This window comes from Crinia signifera, chromosome 8, assembly GCF_055691185.1.
Source record: "Crinia signifera chromosome 8, ASM5569118v1, whole genome shotgun sequence".
NCBI lineage: Eukaryota > Metazoa > Chordata > Amphibia > Anura > Myobatrachidae > Crinia > Crinia signifera.
Genome location: NC_139224.1, coordinates 153,607,828 through 153,624,085, shown reverse-complemented (window position 1 = coordinate 153,624,085; position 16,258 = coordinate 153,607,828). Strand labels below are relative to the sequence as shown.

Sequence of the window (16,258 nt, the reverse complement as noted above, 5' to 3'; positions counted from 1 at the left end):
CCACACCATATACCCCATATACAAATCATGCAACACACTAGTAACCACCTTATACTGTACTTGCCTCTTACACATTATACCACATGGAATGAGCCAAAATTCACACCGACTGAGACAAAATTCACAATATGGCACACGGATTGAGTAAAAATTCATGTTATGCCACACAGATTACGGCAAAATTCACATTTTGTCACATGGATTGACCCAAAATACACACTATACCAAACAGATTGAGCAATAATGCACAATATGCTTCACAAACAGGGGCATTGCGCGCCAGAGGTGCACATTAAAAATTTACACCTTAATGCCCATTACATGTTAAGCCACACACCATAATGTCCATTACGTATTATGCCAAACACCGTAATGCCTATTAAAAATTATGCTACATAAGTGAGGCTTACCTACATGCTCATTGGCAGGGGTTACATGCTCATTGCCAGGGGTTCTATGCTCGTTGCCATGTGGGATTACATGCTAATTGCAAAGGGGGAATATATGCTCGTAGTAACTGGTGGACAGCCGCTGCGCACAAATGACATTGAGAGCTGAGCCAGAGAGCAGGGGGCTGTATTCAGAGCACTGAAGGTCCCGGGTATTTGAAATAATACCTCTTTCACACTAGAAAATGCAGGGTATTACCCGGGAATATGGACCCAGGATCATACAAGGACATTCCCGGGCTAGCCCCTTTTACACCAGCCTAGTCCCTGCATTTTCACCCCTTTAAACAACCAGCTATATCTTTGGAACCAACTGACCCATTTAAGTGTGGGCTTCGAATGATTTTGGGCCATTTGGTTCCAGAGAAATCTGCCCTCAAATAACATGAACAGCCATGAAATGACATTTCAGAAATGAAAAAAAATCGGTTTACCTGCAATATCTCTATAACCCATATGGACCAGCCTGGTATCAGATTGAAGGCCCAGCGATTTGGGTTCGACTGAGATCAACCTCTAGCTTCTGTGACGCCGGAGGGGGAACTGGCAGCCGTTGGAACCGGGTGGGGGTCGGAATTAGCGGGTTCCATGTTATCCTATGGGGAGAACGTTCCAGCTTTGCCTGGCGATATCTCCAGTTCCCGGGGGGCTAGCGACGCATGGCTCAGCACGTTGGAAAGCCCTGGCCCTCAGCTAGAAAATGGGCCTATTTGGAGAGTGGGCCTGGAGCTGTAGCTCCTTCAGGTCCATTGTTAATCCGGCCCTGCCTGTCCCTGCACCACGGACATAAATTCCCCCGTTAGGATCGCATATTGCAATGCGATCCTGGGTGGTAAAATCTCGCCCAGATCACATGGAATATGCAATATGCAGTAACCTTTCTCTTAGTTTTCATACATTTCCCCCTGTTTATATGATCAATTCTCCACTGGTCTGGACACAACAGCTGTTGATTTCCGGCTCAGAGTCACGATGCAGTGAATAAAGTGCGCACTTCTGGATAAAGCATCTGAGCCCCAGATCAGTCTGTCAAATCCTATGCAATCATTAACCTCACGGTCTGGCTACTGGATGCAAGTAACAGCTGCCCCAGAGAAAGAAGCCATTCCCGTCTTTACTGGCAATGCGGGGGTTCGGATAAGTAGGTAAATAAGGTTTTGTCTGAAAGGGGACAATGCCGCGAATAAATGGCTGCTTTATTCAAAGTCTACAGAAAAAGAAATCAATAAAAATGTTAGGGGTGAGGAAACATCCAAGATGGAGTCCAAGTATATTAACTAATGGTCAGTTTTCAGTTTTTCCTATCAATTTCAAACCGAGAAAAACTAGAAAATGCCAAGAAAATGCTGTGTTTCAGGGGCTAAAATACACATTTAATAGCCAATATTATTTTTTATATTCATTTTTAAATGTTAGTGAATTTGTGTTTGTGCCACAAACATTGGCCAGTGTCAGAATCCGGACCTGTGCGAATTGGGCCCTTTATCTAGATTCCTATGCGGCAGTTGTGTGGCCTGACCATTGAGGGTACTTGTTTCCTAGAACGGTGCCCACGATTCCATCGTACGACATTGGGTGCTTACAGATGGGTGCTTACAATGTGATTCCATCATTTAGTGTCACCCCAAGTGTCAACGCCACCCACACTATTAACACCAACCCGTAGCGTGGCGAGCGCAGTGAGCCGTGCGCGGGGCGGCGGTACGCATCCTCCGACCTTTTCATACCCCCACTATCCACGTCGGCGTGGAGTTGATTTTAGATAGTGTGGCGAGCCCCGCGAGGGCACGCGTAATATGAGCCCGAAGCATGGCGAGCGCAGCGAGCCCTGCGAGGTTACACATCATATGAGCCCGAAGCATGGCGAGCACAGTGAGCCCCGCAAGGGGACACGGATTACTTTACATGTATTCCGCGTCCCCTCGCAGGGCTTTCTACTCGCGGGGGGGGGGGGGGCGGGGGGCTATCTGTCCGTGCGGTGGCTATCTACTCACAGTTATCAGCAATTTTGCAGATGAGCGATATGTTCTCAATAAGGCCCATACTGATATATCTCCTTCCCCCATGTTGCCTTGGGCCTGATTCAGAAACGCCACAGTCTACTCCCGCCCCTGTGCACGGCTGCAAATACATTAGCAGCCTTGGGGAAAACCATATGCAATCACTCACTATCAAATGCATTTCTCCCTGTTCGCTGCCGCCGAGTAATGCGGTCATCCGATAATCGTTCGGGCTTCCAATTTTCAGCGGAGCGGATTTGAATCAGGCCCCTTATCTGAACACTAGAAGAAGATCTGAAACAACTATTACTTGGACACAGACTGACTACCCTCGCCATGTCTAGTAAAAAAAAAATACTAAACTGTTAATTATTATGCTGGTTCCACCATGTTAATCATTGATATTTTGGTTTTTAAAACAATTGTAATGGATAAAGGTGGCCATACATCTACAGATGGATTGTCAGATTGCGCTGGTTGGAACAATAACCTGGTAGTATCTGAATGACAGTTTTTGGCAGTTTTCCAGTATTTCAAAGCAAATGGTCAACTGTCATTTGCTCTCATCCATTAACAGGTTTTTGTTCCAAGCAGCCAGATCTGACAATGGGCTGTATTCAATGCTGCTGGCTGCTGGGGTTTAAACGTCGGAGATCACCAAAAACAAGCGACCCCCCGCGCTCGCCGCTCACCGTATTCAATGTTCCGGGGATCCCTCGGTGTCAGAGGACAGCGAGGATTCCCCCAAACAGCGAGGCTCGTGGCTAATGCAGGGAGCCTGCTGCATTTAGCCGCGAGCCTCACTGTTTAGCGACCACCTGCACCGTTTCCCCTGTCGCTACAAAAACCTAGCGAGGTGGAAATGGCGTGTGCAGGGGGTCAGTTGAATACTGTAACCGGCGAGCTGTGACAACGAGCAGTCAGCACTGCTCGCTGCCACAGCGTGCAAAAGTCATTGAATACACCCCAATCAATCTGTAGTTGTAGGGCCAGCTTAAGTCATGTAGAATGTACAGAAGAGGCTTACGTCTTGCTGAGGTTCCCACATCTGTTCCAGTAATAATTATCCACTTTTATCATGGGAGACGGGGTGAATTTTTCAGTAAAGTTGGCGTGACAGCAAGAGGCTAAATGATAACAAAATAAATTGTCAGTTGTCATTCACTAATGGTGTGTTTGATAACTATTGTTTATGTTATTTTGTTCTTATTTTTGAACGAAACAAAAATGTTGTTTTACATAAGTGTTTCTAGTCAAAAACCAACAAACAAAACATGTTACCATAGCCTATTGATTCCAAGATATTTATACCATGCTTGTATGTTCAACCTTTTGTGGAACGTGTTGCGTGCTTCGCACACGATAACCCCTCATTTCGATGTGTGTTATTACATTTAGGGTTTTGAAAAAAAAAAACATTTTTTGAAATCTTTTGATTTATGAAGTTTTTATCTATGTAATTGTTGTGAATTATTACATTCATGAAAAATGCACATATCTTTTATGTTCTCTACAACTATGCTTTCATTGTATGTTATCCCATCATTTAGGTTTCAATAAAATATACATGGAAACTTTAACATTTTGGATAAGTTTAACATAGAAAGACAACTGTTCAGAGGTGTCAATGCTGCTCAATAGACTGCAGGAGAGGTATAAAAGCTTGGAGAGAGATAAAATCCAGATAGATAAAGTTCCAATGAACCAGCCTCTAACTGTCATGTTCCCAACCAAAATCCTGGGACACACACCCAGGATTTCGACCCGTAATTTCTGTGGATCTCCTTCCCATGTTCCCGATTCCACTGCCCTATTTTCCTGGTTCTTTTCTTCCTTTTTTCACTTAAAAGGAAAAAAAGGGCAAAGGGGGACACTAGCAGGAGGTCAGCAGTGGGGGCCAGCAACGGGGGGGGGGGGGGAATCACCAACACAGGGGTCAGAAGCGAGGGGGTTGTGGCTGAGGCATACTTGCCTACTTTTTAAAACTAGTTTCAGGGAGATTATAGTTGGTAGTAGAATTTTGCAAAGTGCCCCATTGAGGGGGGGGGGGGGGGGGTGTCATGCTCCACCCAAAGGGCGTGTCTAATCTTATATATGGAGAGATTGTGAAAGTGGCACCTAGAAGTGTGGGTGTGTATTGCTACATCTGGGAGGAATCTTTTAAAATGACGGTACTTATATGTTAGTTGGGCGCCCACTAAGCTATTTGCTTAGTTTTCCGCGGCTACTCGTGGGGCTCGCCGCGCTTCGGGCTCGGTGGCTCTCTGCGCTCGCCATACTATATAATATCAACTCCATGCCGACATGGATAGTGGGGGTATGAGCATACTAACTATAGTGGGTGCCCAACTAACATATAAGTACCAAAATGACATATCCAAATGTAGATGAGCCCCAAAGCAGTTAGTAAGAGCTACTATACTTGGTAAAGTGCTGGGAAATGGTGCTGATGATTCAATGTAAATGTATCTGTCTCTAACTTCTTTTTTCCCCAAAAAGTTAACAGTGTAATGTGGGCTAGGTGAAATGAGGGAGATTGCTAGACTAATGAGGGAAAGCAGGAGGGTAGGCAACTATGGGCTGAGGGTTAGGTCAGTGATGGGTGGGCACCAGCAGCAGTGTGTGTGTGTGTGTGTGTGTCAGCAACGGGCGGGCAAGCAGTGGTGGGAGGTTAGTGGTGGGAAGGCAGAAGGCATCCAGGAAGGGGAGGGGGGCGGATTGTCATCATCCGATGGGCAGTAAGTGGGTGGACAGCGAGAGGCGCCTGCGCAATGGCCAGCCTCCCCTGCCGGGTCAAGAAGCCTGGGTATGAGCTGTTTCCACGTCTCGTTACCCAGGTTTTACTCACTAAAAAAAGCCTGCTCAAATCCTGGGTATAAATCCTGGGTCACCAGACCCGGGTTGTTTACATTGTCACCATTTCCACTAACAAAAATCCTGGGTTGGTGCACGTTCAAGTAATTGGAAAAGCGGTATAAAAGACTGTTAGAAAAAAATGACAGAAGATGATTGATTGGTATTTTATCTCTCGATTTGGTCTATTTTTCCATTCAATTTTGCTTATGTAAGTAAAATCGAATCGAAATTGAACGTTTTTCAGCCGCATTCTATCCCGAATCGATCCCAATGTGCATCCCCGCGGCATCTAAATCGAATAGACAAATAGACTGTGCAGGCAAGACTATATAGGACAGATCTGTACTATATAGTGTAAATCGAATGTGTACACGGTGCTGTGCAATTAGGTCCCGACCAAATCGGGATTGAATAGTAAAATAAATTGCACCGTGTGTACACTACTATAACCTGATCTCTTTCCAGGCTTTGATAAATCTCCTTCTGGATATGTAGAGTGAAGCTAAGGGTGGAGCAGACGATGATACCAAGTCAGCGGGCTTGGAGAATAAGTAGCTTTAAGGTTATATAACCATGCCGGTGAGGAGGGGTAGTAAAAATATGGGTTATATGGTGTATTAGGTGTACGGTGTTTAGGTCAGCAGTCAAATGGTCAACAGTCAAAAGGTCAACATACTTTGGGTCGGCATGGAAAAATAGCTGACACATTCAAAAGGTCATTGACCTATCAACTGAATACAGAGTTGGTTGTGGATTGATAGATCTACAGTGTCTAGATAGACAGTCAGTATGCCGACAGCAAAAGGACAACAATCAAAAGATCGACATGAGTTTCTTCACATTTTGTTGACATGGACCTGTTGACATGGACCATCAATTAATGAAACGCTTACCCTTGCACATGATTATATTCTCCCTCTATGCAGACATGGATGGTGAAGCATGAAAAAGTCCATGTCATTATTAAAATTTGTGGAAAAATCATGGCGATCTTTTGAATGTCGACCTTTAAATCCTGTCGACCTTTTTTAAAGTCAAACTTTGGTTTGTCGACCTTTTGACCCTGTCGACCTTTTGACCCTGTTATTTTGACACTATTGCATGTCGACCTTTTGCTGTCTACCAACTGACTGTCTATAAACCGGAAACAGACTTAAAAAAAAAAGTGTGTGTGTGTGTATGTCGACATAGGTCAACATGGACACCTTGTAAGTGTGCGTTGTCTGTGCGCTCAGCACACTATTATAATCTTACTCTATGCCCACATGTACGGTAAAGTATAAACAATGCGGTCTTTAAAAAATATCATGAAAAACTCATGTTGACCCTTTTTTCATGTCAAACTTTCAGTTGAACTTTTGATTGTGTCGACCTTTCGTCCATGTCAACCTTCTGACTGTCGACCAATAGTGGTCAACCTTTTCACTGACAACCTAGACACTGTAGACCTAATGACTGAGATGGGGAAGATGATGAGCAGCTCCGTTACAGACTGTGTTAATGGCAGTGGGACATCCAGGCGGAGATGGAAGAGATATAGGCGGAGAAGGAAGAGATACAGGCGGAGATGGAAGAGATACAGGCGGAGAAGGAAGAGATACAGGTGGAGATGGAAGAGATACAGGCGGAGATGGAAGAGATACAGGCGGAGATGGAAGAGATACAGGCGGAGAAGGAAGAGATACAGGCGGAGATGGAAGAGATACAGGCGGAGATGGAAGAGATACAGGCGGAGATGGAAGAGATACAGGTGGAGATGGAAGAGATACAGGTGGAGATGGAAGAGATACAGGCGGAGATGGAAGAGATACAGGCGGAGATGGAAGAGATACAGGCGGAGATGGAAGAGATACAGGCGGAGATGGAAGAGATACAGGTGGAGAAGGAAGAGATACAGGTGGAGAAGGAAGAGATACAGGTGGAGATGGAAGAGATACAGGTGGAGATGGAAGAGATACAGGCGGAGATGGAAGAGATACAGGCGGAGAAGGAAGAGATACAGGCAGAGATGGAAGAGATACAGGCGGAGATGGAAGAGATACAGGCGGAGATGGAAGAGATACAGGCGGAGATGGAAGAGATACAGGCGGAGAAGGAAGAGATACAGGCGGAGAAGGAAGAGATACAGGCGGAGATGGAAGAGATACAGGCGGAGATGGAAGAGATACAGGCGGAGATGGAAGAGATACAGGCGGAGATGGAAGAGATACAGGCGGAGAAGGAAGAGATACAGGCGGAGATGGAAGAGATACAGGCGGAGATGGAAGAGATACAGGCGGAGAAGGAAGAGATACAGGCGGAGATGGAAGAGATACAGGCGGAGATGGAAGAGATACAGGTGGAGATGGAAGAGATACAGGCGGAGATGGAAGAGATACAGGCAGAGAAGGAAGAGATACAGGCGGAGATTGAAGAGATACAGGTGGAGAAGGAAGAGATACAGGCGGAGATGGAAGAGATACAGGTGGAGATGGAAGAGATACAGGTGGAGAAGGAAGAGATACAGGCGGAGATGGAAGAGATACAGGTGGAGAAGGAAGAGATACAGGTGGAGATGGAAGAGATACAGGTGGAGAAGGAAGAGATACAGGTGGAGATGGAAGAGATACAGGCGGAGATGGAAGAGATACAGGTGGAGAAGGAAGAGATACAGGTGGAGATGGAAGAGATACAGGCAGAGAAGGAAGAGATACAGGCGGAGATGGAAGAGATACAGGTGGAGAAGGAAGAGATACAGGTGGAGATGGAAGAGATACAGGTGGAGTGGAGAAGGAGTGACGTCAGGAAAAAATGGTTTCTTTGTGTTTCATCGGCATAGAACTGGGAGTAGAGGATGAATGAGTCATAGAGAGAAGAGTTACAGAACCGTGAGGAACCCCAAAACATAGAAGGAGCGTAGAAGAGAATGTGCCAGAGGTAGAGCCACTGTCGGGGTACCAGGAAGTTACAAAGGGAGCACTTTATACACATGTGGCTTTATACAGCAAGTGAACAAGGATAGCGGTACCCCTGATATAAGGATATGCCCCCATTCCCCACCTGTGACGATGGTATCGTCTTGCAGTATTTTTATTAAACTGCTTTTCCAAGACAACAGATAAGGGCCAACTCAATTACTTGGGTCCACAGAGCTTAAAGGGCTGTACGCACGGTTAGATATTGGCTAATGGACAATTTTACCTAAGCAGTTTTGACTACATGCACAAGAGATTTTGAGTAAGTGATTAATGGCCCATACACACTGGGCGACTTTGAGCTGAAAGTTGCTCAAAACAGCAGGTTTGAGCGGCTTTCGACTCAAAGCCGCCCAGTGTGTATGCCCCGGCGATGAGCGGTGAACGCTGCTGCGTGCTCCTGCAACATCGCAGGTAAAGCCGTTCATCTGCTGGTAATACCAGCAGATGAGCGGCTTTGAGGACGGCTTTGCATAGCTCTGCACTATGCAAAGCCGTCCTCCCCCCGCTGTCGGCGCCAAACAGGGGGAAAGCGGCTCAGTGTGTATGCACCCTGCCGCTTTCCCCCCAGCGATAAACTCTATCATCGCTGTCCATACACGCAGGGTGTAGTCGCCCAGTGTGTATGGACCTTCAGCAGGAGCAAAATAGGGCGATTTTGGCTAACCTTCTAGGAGATTTTGACTCTCTAGTCAAAATCTCCTGTTAAAATCTCTCCGTGTGTACACCTCTTTACAATCACAATATTGCATTTTTAGGCACACAAGAACTGTCCCCTGTAGATGTTTTCCTGCTGAGCCACTTACATGCAGAGTAGAGAACACACTCCTGCATGTTGGGCTCAGGACTGGGGGCCCCCTTGTGATGTGTCCCATTTAGACAGCTCAACTGACAAGAACCAGCAGACAGGAAGATGAGCGCAAGGATTATCCGCAGTGGAATCATGCTTCTTCTGTGCCTGCAGGAAAGGACATATTTATGGTTATTACACATTATTCATCACAGTATGGAACTCTGAGATTCCCAAGGTCTCTCATCAGGGACTTATCGCTCCATCATTACATCGGTCAGCTCTCCCAATGGGAGGAGTGGGAACTACAGTACATACCGATGGAACCATTGAGGTGGGAGGAGACAGGGTACATTGATTTTGAGCACATTTCATCAGTATGAAATCTGTATACATAGATCAAATCTACCGTTAGTAAATGTACCCTAAGACTGAACTTAATAGTTACCTCCCCTCCTGCATTCTGCAGGAGACTCCCTGACATAGCAGCAATCTCCCTCTCTCCCTCATTAGTCTAGCAATCTCCCTCATGTCACCTAGCCCACATTACACTGTTACATCATAGTTACCTTCCCTCCTGCATTCTGCAGGAGACTCCCTGACATAGCAGCAATCTCCCTCTCTCCCTCATTAGTCTAGCAATCTCCCTCATTTCACTGAGCCCACATTACACTGTTACATTTTTGGGTAAAAAATAAATGAGAGATAGATACATTTACATTGAATCATCAGCACCATATTCCAGCACTTTACCAAGTACAGTATAGTAGCTCTTACTAACTGCTTTGGGGCTCATCTACATTTGGATATAAGTCATTGTAAAAGATCCCTCTCAGATGTAGCAGTACACACCCACGCTTCTAGGTGCCACATTCACAATCTCTTTTCACAATCTCTCCACAATCTCTCCATACATGGAACTAGACACGCCGTTTGGGAGGAGCATGACACGCTCCCTCAATGGGGTGCTGTGCAAAGTTCTGTTACCAACTATAATCTCCCTGAAACTGGTTTTCAAAAGTAGGCAAGTATGCTGAACTTGAATCTATTTTTCGCCATGAGTTGCTAACTTCAGCATCATGTGACCAGCTCCCCGTCATGTGACTTCTTCCATGCCATGCAGCGATGTTACACAGAGGTCAGACGAGGTGGGACGCTCGGGCCTTCTTTCTTTCAAAAAAATGTATTGTCTTTTTAATATTTAATGTTAATCTGTAAGCCAGAGGTTCCCAAACTTTTTGGATTCATGGCACCCCAGAGTATCAGAATTGCATACCTCCCAACTGTCCCGCTAAACGCGGGAACGTCCCGATATTTGGGGACGTTCCCGCATCCCTCCCGCGGCCGTCGGTGTCCCGCTGCGGGGGGGTGGCAGTTGGGAGTTCCCCCCAATCTGACCGAATAGACGCTGTGCGCATGCGCACAGCGTCTATTCGCGGGCGAAAACGGGGGTGTGGCTTAATTAGCATAAGCCATGCCCTCATTTGCATAGGCCACGCCCCCTTTGGGGCGCTATTCTGCTATTAAGAAAGTTGGGAGGTATGGAATTGTTTTCACGGCACCACTAGGCTAAAAATGTCTTACTGAGAAAGTGAATAAAAATACCTATTAAATTTATTAAATTGTGTCGATATGTCATAAATAGGTTTAATTATGTGGTGAGGGACAGGTTTCACTTTTGTTTGTCCACATATTTACTCATTCGCTGCCAACAGCACTAGTTTTTCCTATTATTTTCACCATAAATATTTTTCATCAACCGTCAACTTGAGGCACCCCTACAAGATCCCTAAGGCACCCCAGGTTGCCACGGCACACAGTTTGGGAAGCACTGCTGCAAGCCTTTTAGAACTTAGGGCGTCCTATATGCAGCCCTTGAAGTGTAGTACTATCATTGCCACACACAATGGCATGTATTCAATGTGGCCCGCGGGGGGGGGCACGGATTTTTTTCAACAAGGATCGCCCTATTCTATGTTCCAGGGGAATCCTCGCAGTCATGAGGATGGCGAGGACTCCCCCAAACGGCGAGGTTCACGGCTAATGCAGCGAGCCCCCTGCATATTGCCAGGAGCTTCGCTGTTTTGACCGCCGCAGATGCCGTTTCCACCTCGCTTTTTTAGAAAAAGCGAGGTGGAAATGGCGAGTGCGGGGGGGTGGGGGGAGTTGAATACTGACCCACGAGCTATGACGGCGAACTATCGGCGCTGCTTTACTATACTATAGCATTGAATATACCCATATGTAGTAACAAGAATGATAATACTGCACGATTGGGCATTTAGAATAGGTCCATTGCCTTAGAGTTACACCAATGTACCTAGGATTGTTCATAGAAATTAACAGTTGGGGGTAAATTTACTAAGAATTCGTATTTCGTTCGTTTTCAATGCAATTTTTATAACGTCGAATGGCTACGTTCGTATTTGTGTTGTAAAATGTACGGCCTTGTGTGTACCATTTACAGGTCGAGTATCCTGTATCCGAGTATCCGTTATCCGAATTATTCCGAAATACGGACATTCCAGAAAGTGAAAAAAAAATTTTTTTTTGCTAAAAACTCACTGGGGACATTTGTAACAGCATCACTGGGGACATGATATGTAACTGCCACTATATATGTGCAAGACAATGATTGCTTGGCATTCAAATTCAATATCTGAGATAGTACACACATTTTGTTTCACGTTTTGAAACTTTGTTTTTTTGAACAATTAAAATATATTTGTGTGTATTTTATGTGGTAATAAAATATATTTGTGTGTATATTATGTGTTTATACAGCATAAATGCAAGATACTTCAAAATACATCATTGAAATATTAAAATATTCCGAAATACGGAATAATCCGTTATCCAAAATTCTCCTGGTCCCGAGCATTTTGGATACGGGATACTCAACCTGTACTAAGTAGTCGTATTTGGTTCATTCGGAATTTCCGATGTCGTTAACGTTCGGTGAGCGACCATCGAATGGTTTTGCCTCTGTGCGGCCGCATGCGAGCGGCTGTGTAAGCGTACACCTCGGCTTGCATGGTAGCTCGGGGATTCGCTCAATGATGGACGTCAGTTTTGCAGGGCGGAGTTTACTTGTTCGCTAGGCAGTGAATATACGCTGCCTAGCGAGCAGGTCTGAATCGGGCCTTAGGTATAGACCAGAGGGAATTGTATGGTGTAGTAAAATGCTGAGGTAGGTCTTTTGGTTCAGGATGCCAGTCTCTTTGTGCACGTCGCTGATTCAGTATACAGAAAAGTTGCCCCAGACCATCACACTTCCCCATGTTGGACAGTTGCATTCCTCCCATCCAGGTTGGACTTCCCCGTACGGGCTGGACTAGCCAATAGGGGAACTGGGGAAACCCCCGGTGGACCCCACTATGGTCCAGGTACCAGCCTCTCCCATACATAGACACATATGTGCACAGCATCTAATCACCGCTGCTCTGCTGTGACCATCCTCCTACCCAGGCCCACCTCCTCCTCCTCCTAAGTGACCATCCTCCTACCCAGCCCCGCCTACCCCTCCTCCTATGTGACCATCCTCCTACCCAGGCCCGCCTCCCCCTCCTTAGTGACCATCCTCCTACCCAGGCCCACCTCCCCCTCCTCCTAAGTGACCATCCTCCTACCCAGGCCCGCCTCCTCCTAAGTGACCATCCTCCTACCCAGGCCCGCCTCCCCCTCCTCCTCCTAAGTGACCATCCTCCTACCCAGGCCCGCCTCCCCCTCCTCCTAAGTGACCATCCTCCTACCCAGGCCCGCCTCCTCCTCCTCCTCCTAAGTGACCATCCTCCTACCCAGGCCCACCTCCCCTCCTCCTAAGTGACCATCCTCCTACCCAGGCCCACCTCCCCTCCTCCTAAGTGACCATCCTCCTACCCAGGCCTACCTCCCCTCCTCCTAAGTGATCATCCTCCTACCCAGGCCCGCCTCCTCCTCCTAAGTGACCATCCTCCTACCCAGGCCCACCTCCTCCTCCTAAGTGACCATCCTCCTACCCAGGCCCACCTCCTCCTCCTAAGTGACCATCCTCCTACCCAGGCCCACCTCCCCTCCTCCTAAGTGACCATCCTCCTACCCAGGCCCGTCTCCCCACCTCCTAAGTGACCATCCTCCTACCCAGGCCCGCCTCCCCCTCCTCCTAAGTGACCATCCTCCTAAGTGGGACCCCCCTCCCCCTCCTCACTTGACTTACCATAACCCGGCTCCTGCTCCCTCTATCTCCTCTTCTGCTGAGCTGCAGCCCGAAGGTTGCAGAGAGCAGGCTTCTTCAACTCAGAATGCCGGCGGCCAATTAAAATGCAGAAATGCGGCACCGTTTGGTGAGCCAATCACAGCTCGCGTAGCGCCAGCATCTCTGATTGGCTGCCGGTACATGAGCTCTGATTGGCTCAAAAGCCAGTGTAGCATTTTAATTGTCCGTCCTGGGTTGAATAAGCCTGCGCACAGGGACCTGTTTTGTTCAGCACAACCGAGGCAGTTGGGGGGGTTGCGGTGAGCAAAGTGAGCTGCACAGGCCCTTCCAGAGGCCAGCTCTACCCACAGCACCCCCCTATTGGCGGCCCTGCTCCTACCTACTTGGTGGAATACTAAAACCCTATGCGATGAACCAAAGCTTTCACATTTTGATTCATTGGTGCATAAACCCTGTAGTCTTCAGTAGTCCTCTGGCGATGCTTCATGGCCCAGGCAAGCTCGCTTCCTTGCTGCAGAACAGCTGTAAATCCTTAACCCTTGACTTGTTCCTTGAAATGAACATACTACAATGTTTCAGTTTTTGCTAACCTAAAAAATGTTCTACCCTTTATCAGATTACCGCAGACCTTTGGACCATTTCAGGTTACACAATACTGTTACTAAATGTTGTAGCTATGGGCCCTAAAATCAAAGCACTTTGTCAATAGAAAATTGAACACAAAGTTTACATTTGAGTAAATGATTGAGATGACAACACAGCAAAATCTTATGCTGAGAAAATATATGCAGACCCTGGGTTGAGAGTGACTAGGACGACGCCTGAAAATGGTCCACATACCATAGGTCAGCTTTGGGTTGACATGTACATGGTCAACACCCCAAAGGTCAACATGAGTTTTTCACTCTTTTTGTGTAGCCACGGGGACTTATAAGGTGTCCATGTCGACATATGTCAACACAGGCAACAATAAAACCCGGAAAACTGCATGCGTTGACCATGCCCATGTCGACCTTAAGCTTGTGTCAACCTTCTGACAATGTGGACCATTTTCAAGTGTTGACCTACTGTCACTGTCCACTGATAGTGGTCGACCGAGTGACTATTAACTGAGACAAGTGCCAAATTTTATTACAGAAAGGGGCCGGATGGACCGCAGTGCAAATATAGTCTTATAGGGCCTTATTCTAGTTCACTCTTTCTGACAAAATCCTTCTTAGATGGACAAAACCATGTGCACTGCAGGTGGGGCAGATGTTACTTGTGCAGAGAGAATTAGATTTGGGTGGTGTTTTACTTCAAAGTGAGACCTATATTGCAGTGTAAAAATAAAGCAGCCAGTATTTACCCTGCACAGAAACAAAATAACTCACCCAAATCTAACTCTCTCTGCACATGTTACATCTGCCCCCCTGCAGTGCACATGGTTTTTTCCATCTAAGAAGGTTTTTGTCAGAACTAGAATAAGGCCCATAGTGAAGGAATCGGCAGGTTCCTGGTTTCTGACCTTCACACATAATAGAGAACTGTTCTGTTATCCCAACATTTTATAAATGATTAGGGAGATCTTTACTTACACTTTAAAAAGCGACAGTTGAAGAACCGACGATCGTCTCACCCATTAGAACATGACAGACAACAGTCGTACTGTATGATAGCAATACACAAAATTCAGACACCTCCAGATCCAACACAGTACTTTTTTTTTTTTTTCAATTCCTGATCTTGCGATTGGTCAACACACCTACAGTAGATCTAATTGTATTTCATAAACTGCGCATATTTCACTGTTTTTACCATTTTAATTGAAAATGATCTTAAGACATCACTGCGCAGAACAATGACAATGACATCATCTACAAACAACCCAATATTCAAATTTTAAATTATACCGCTTTCACATCACTAAATGCAGGGTCGCACTGGGACTTTGAAATGGTTTAGTCCCGCTGTGACCCTGCTTTTTGCGCTTTCTGGCCCCATTGCCGGGTCGCTGACATTATGCGGGGGTGGAGCAGATGCTGCTCCACGCGCTGCCTCCTCCATCAGTGTGAACAGCAGCTGGGTCGCTCGACCCGATAAACCTGTTCACACTGCACAGCGACCCTGCAACAAACCGGTAAGAACCTTGCTTTTTTATCGATTTGTAATGCTGGGTTGATGCCGGTTTGCTGGACCCGATAAGCCCTTTCAGATTGCACCTATTACCAGGTCAAACTGTCAACAAATCAGCATGGGCCTAGTAATTAGGTGCAATTTGAAAGGTATTATTAAATAAATGGGAAAGTACAAAATGGTTCATCCTGCTAAAAATTAACATTGTAAGTAATCCGTGTTTTGTGACAATCTGCCCCAGCCCCATATATATATATATATATATATAGGTATCGGTACTGCAGCCTTACCTTTGCTGCTACTGTTCCTGCTGTGCGGTGGGACTGTCCGGGCTCAATGTGCAGGTCTCACTATTTATAAGCTGCCTGCCTATCTGTTTGCTTTCCTTGTCTTCTTTACACATACAGTTCTAAGCCTATCACTTGCTGCATAGGACTGCTCGGTACATTTCTACCTGAACTAACTGCAGCAGCTGCAATCCTGGGGAGCCCTAGGGAGCAGGTCAAGATTATCAATGGGGCAAATGAAGCTGCAGCGCCAGGCCTCCACATATAAATAGGCCCATCATTATGACAGCATGATGATCACCAGCTGGATACCACACACACAGCCACATGGTTGCCCATAAATCAGACTTACTTACCCTCTTGGAATGGCAGGGAGGCTCCCAAAAACCAGGTCTGCCTTCCGTCACTGCACCCGCCCCCGGAAAGGTGAAAAAGTCCCCTCACAATGGCCCCAGCCTCCAGAGTCCGTGGGCAGGGCCGCCAAGAGAAATCATGGGCCCCGGTACAACTTCCTGGGGCCCACACGGATGAAACTGACCCGTTGTTACACCACTGCTTCCAAGGTGGATACAGGGACAAAAATTTACACCGTAATGCCTATTACACATGTCA

At 46.5% G+C, this 16,258-nt stretch overlaps 1 protein-coding gene across 3 annotated transcripts in view; it reads right to left on the bottom strand.

Moving 5' to 3' along the window:
* The window catches only part of LOC146026626 (riboflavin-binding protein-like), a 53,924-nt gene extending 38,120 nt beyond the window's left edge, over positions 1–15,804 (bottom strand). For 2 of the 3 annotated variants that reach the window (XM_083157443.1, XM_083157445.1), the window contains exons 1-3: positions 15,650–15,804; positions 9,066–9,217; positions 3,477–3,576 (exon numbers count right to left, since the gene is read on the bottom strand). In XM_083157443.1, coding sequence (XP_083013569.1) covers positions 3,477–3,576; positions 9,066–9,204 — 239 coding nt within the window. In that variant the 5' untranslated portion in view covers positions 9,205–9,217; positions 15,650–15,804. Of the gene's footprint in view, positions 1–3,476; positions 3,577–9,065; positions 9,218–14,821; positions 14,892–15,649 lie in introns of all 3 variants that reach the window. The other variant, XM_083157444.1, reaches the window with a different exon arrangement.
* Between the last annotated feature and the right edge of the window lie 454 nt (positions 15,805–16,258).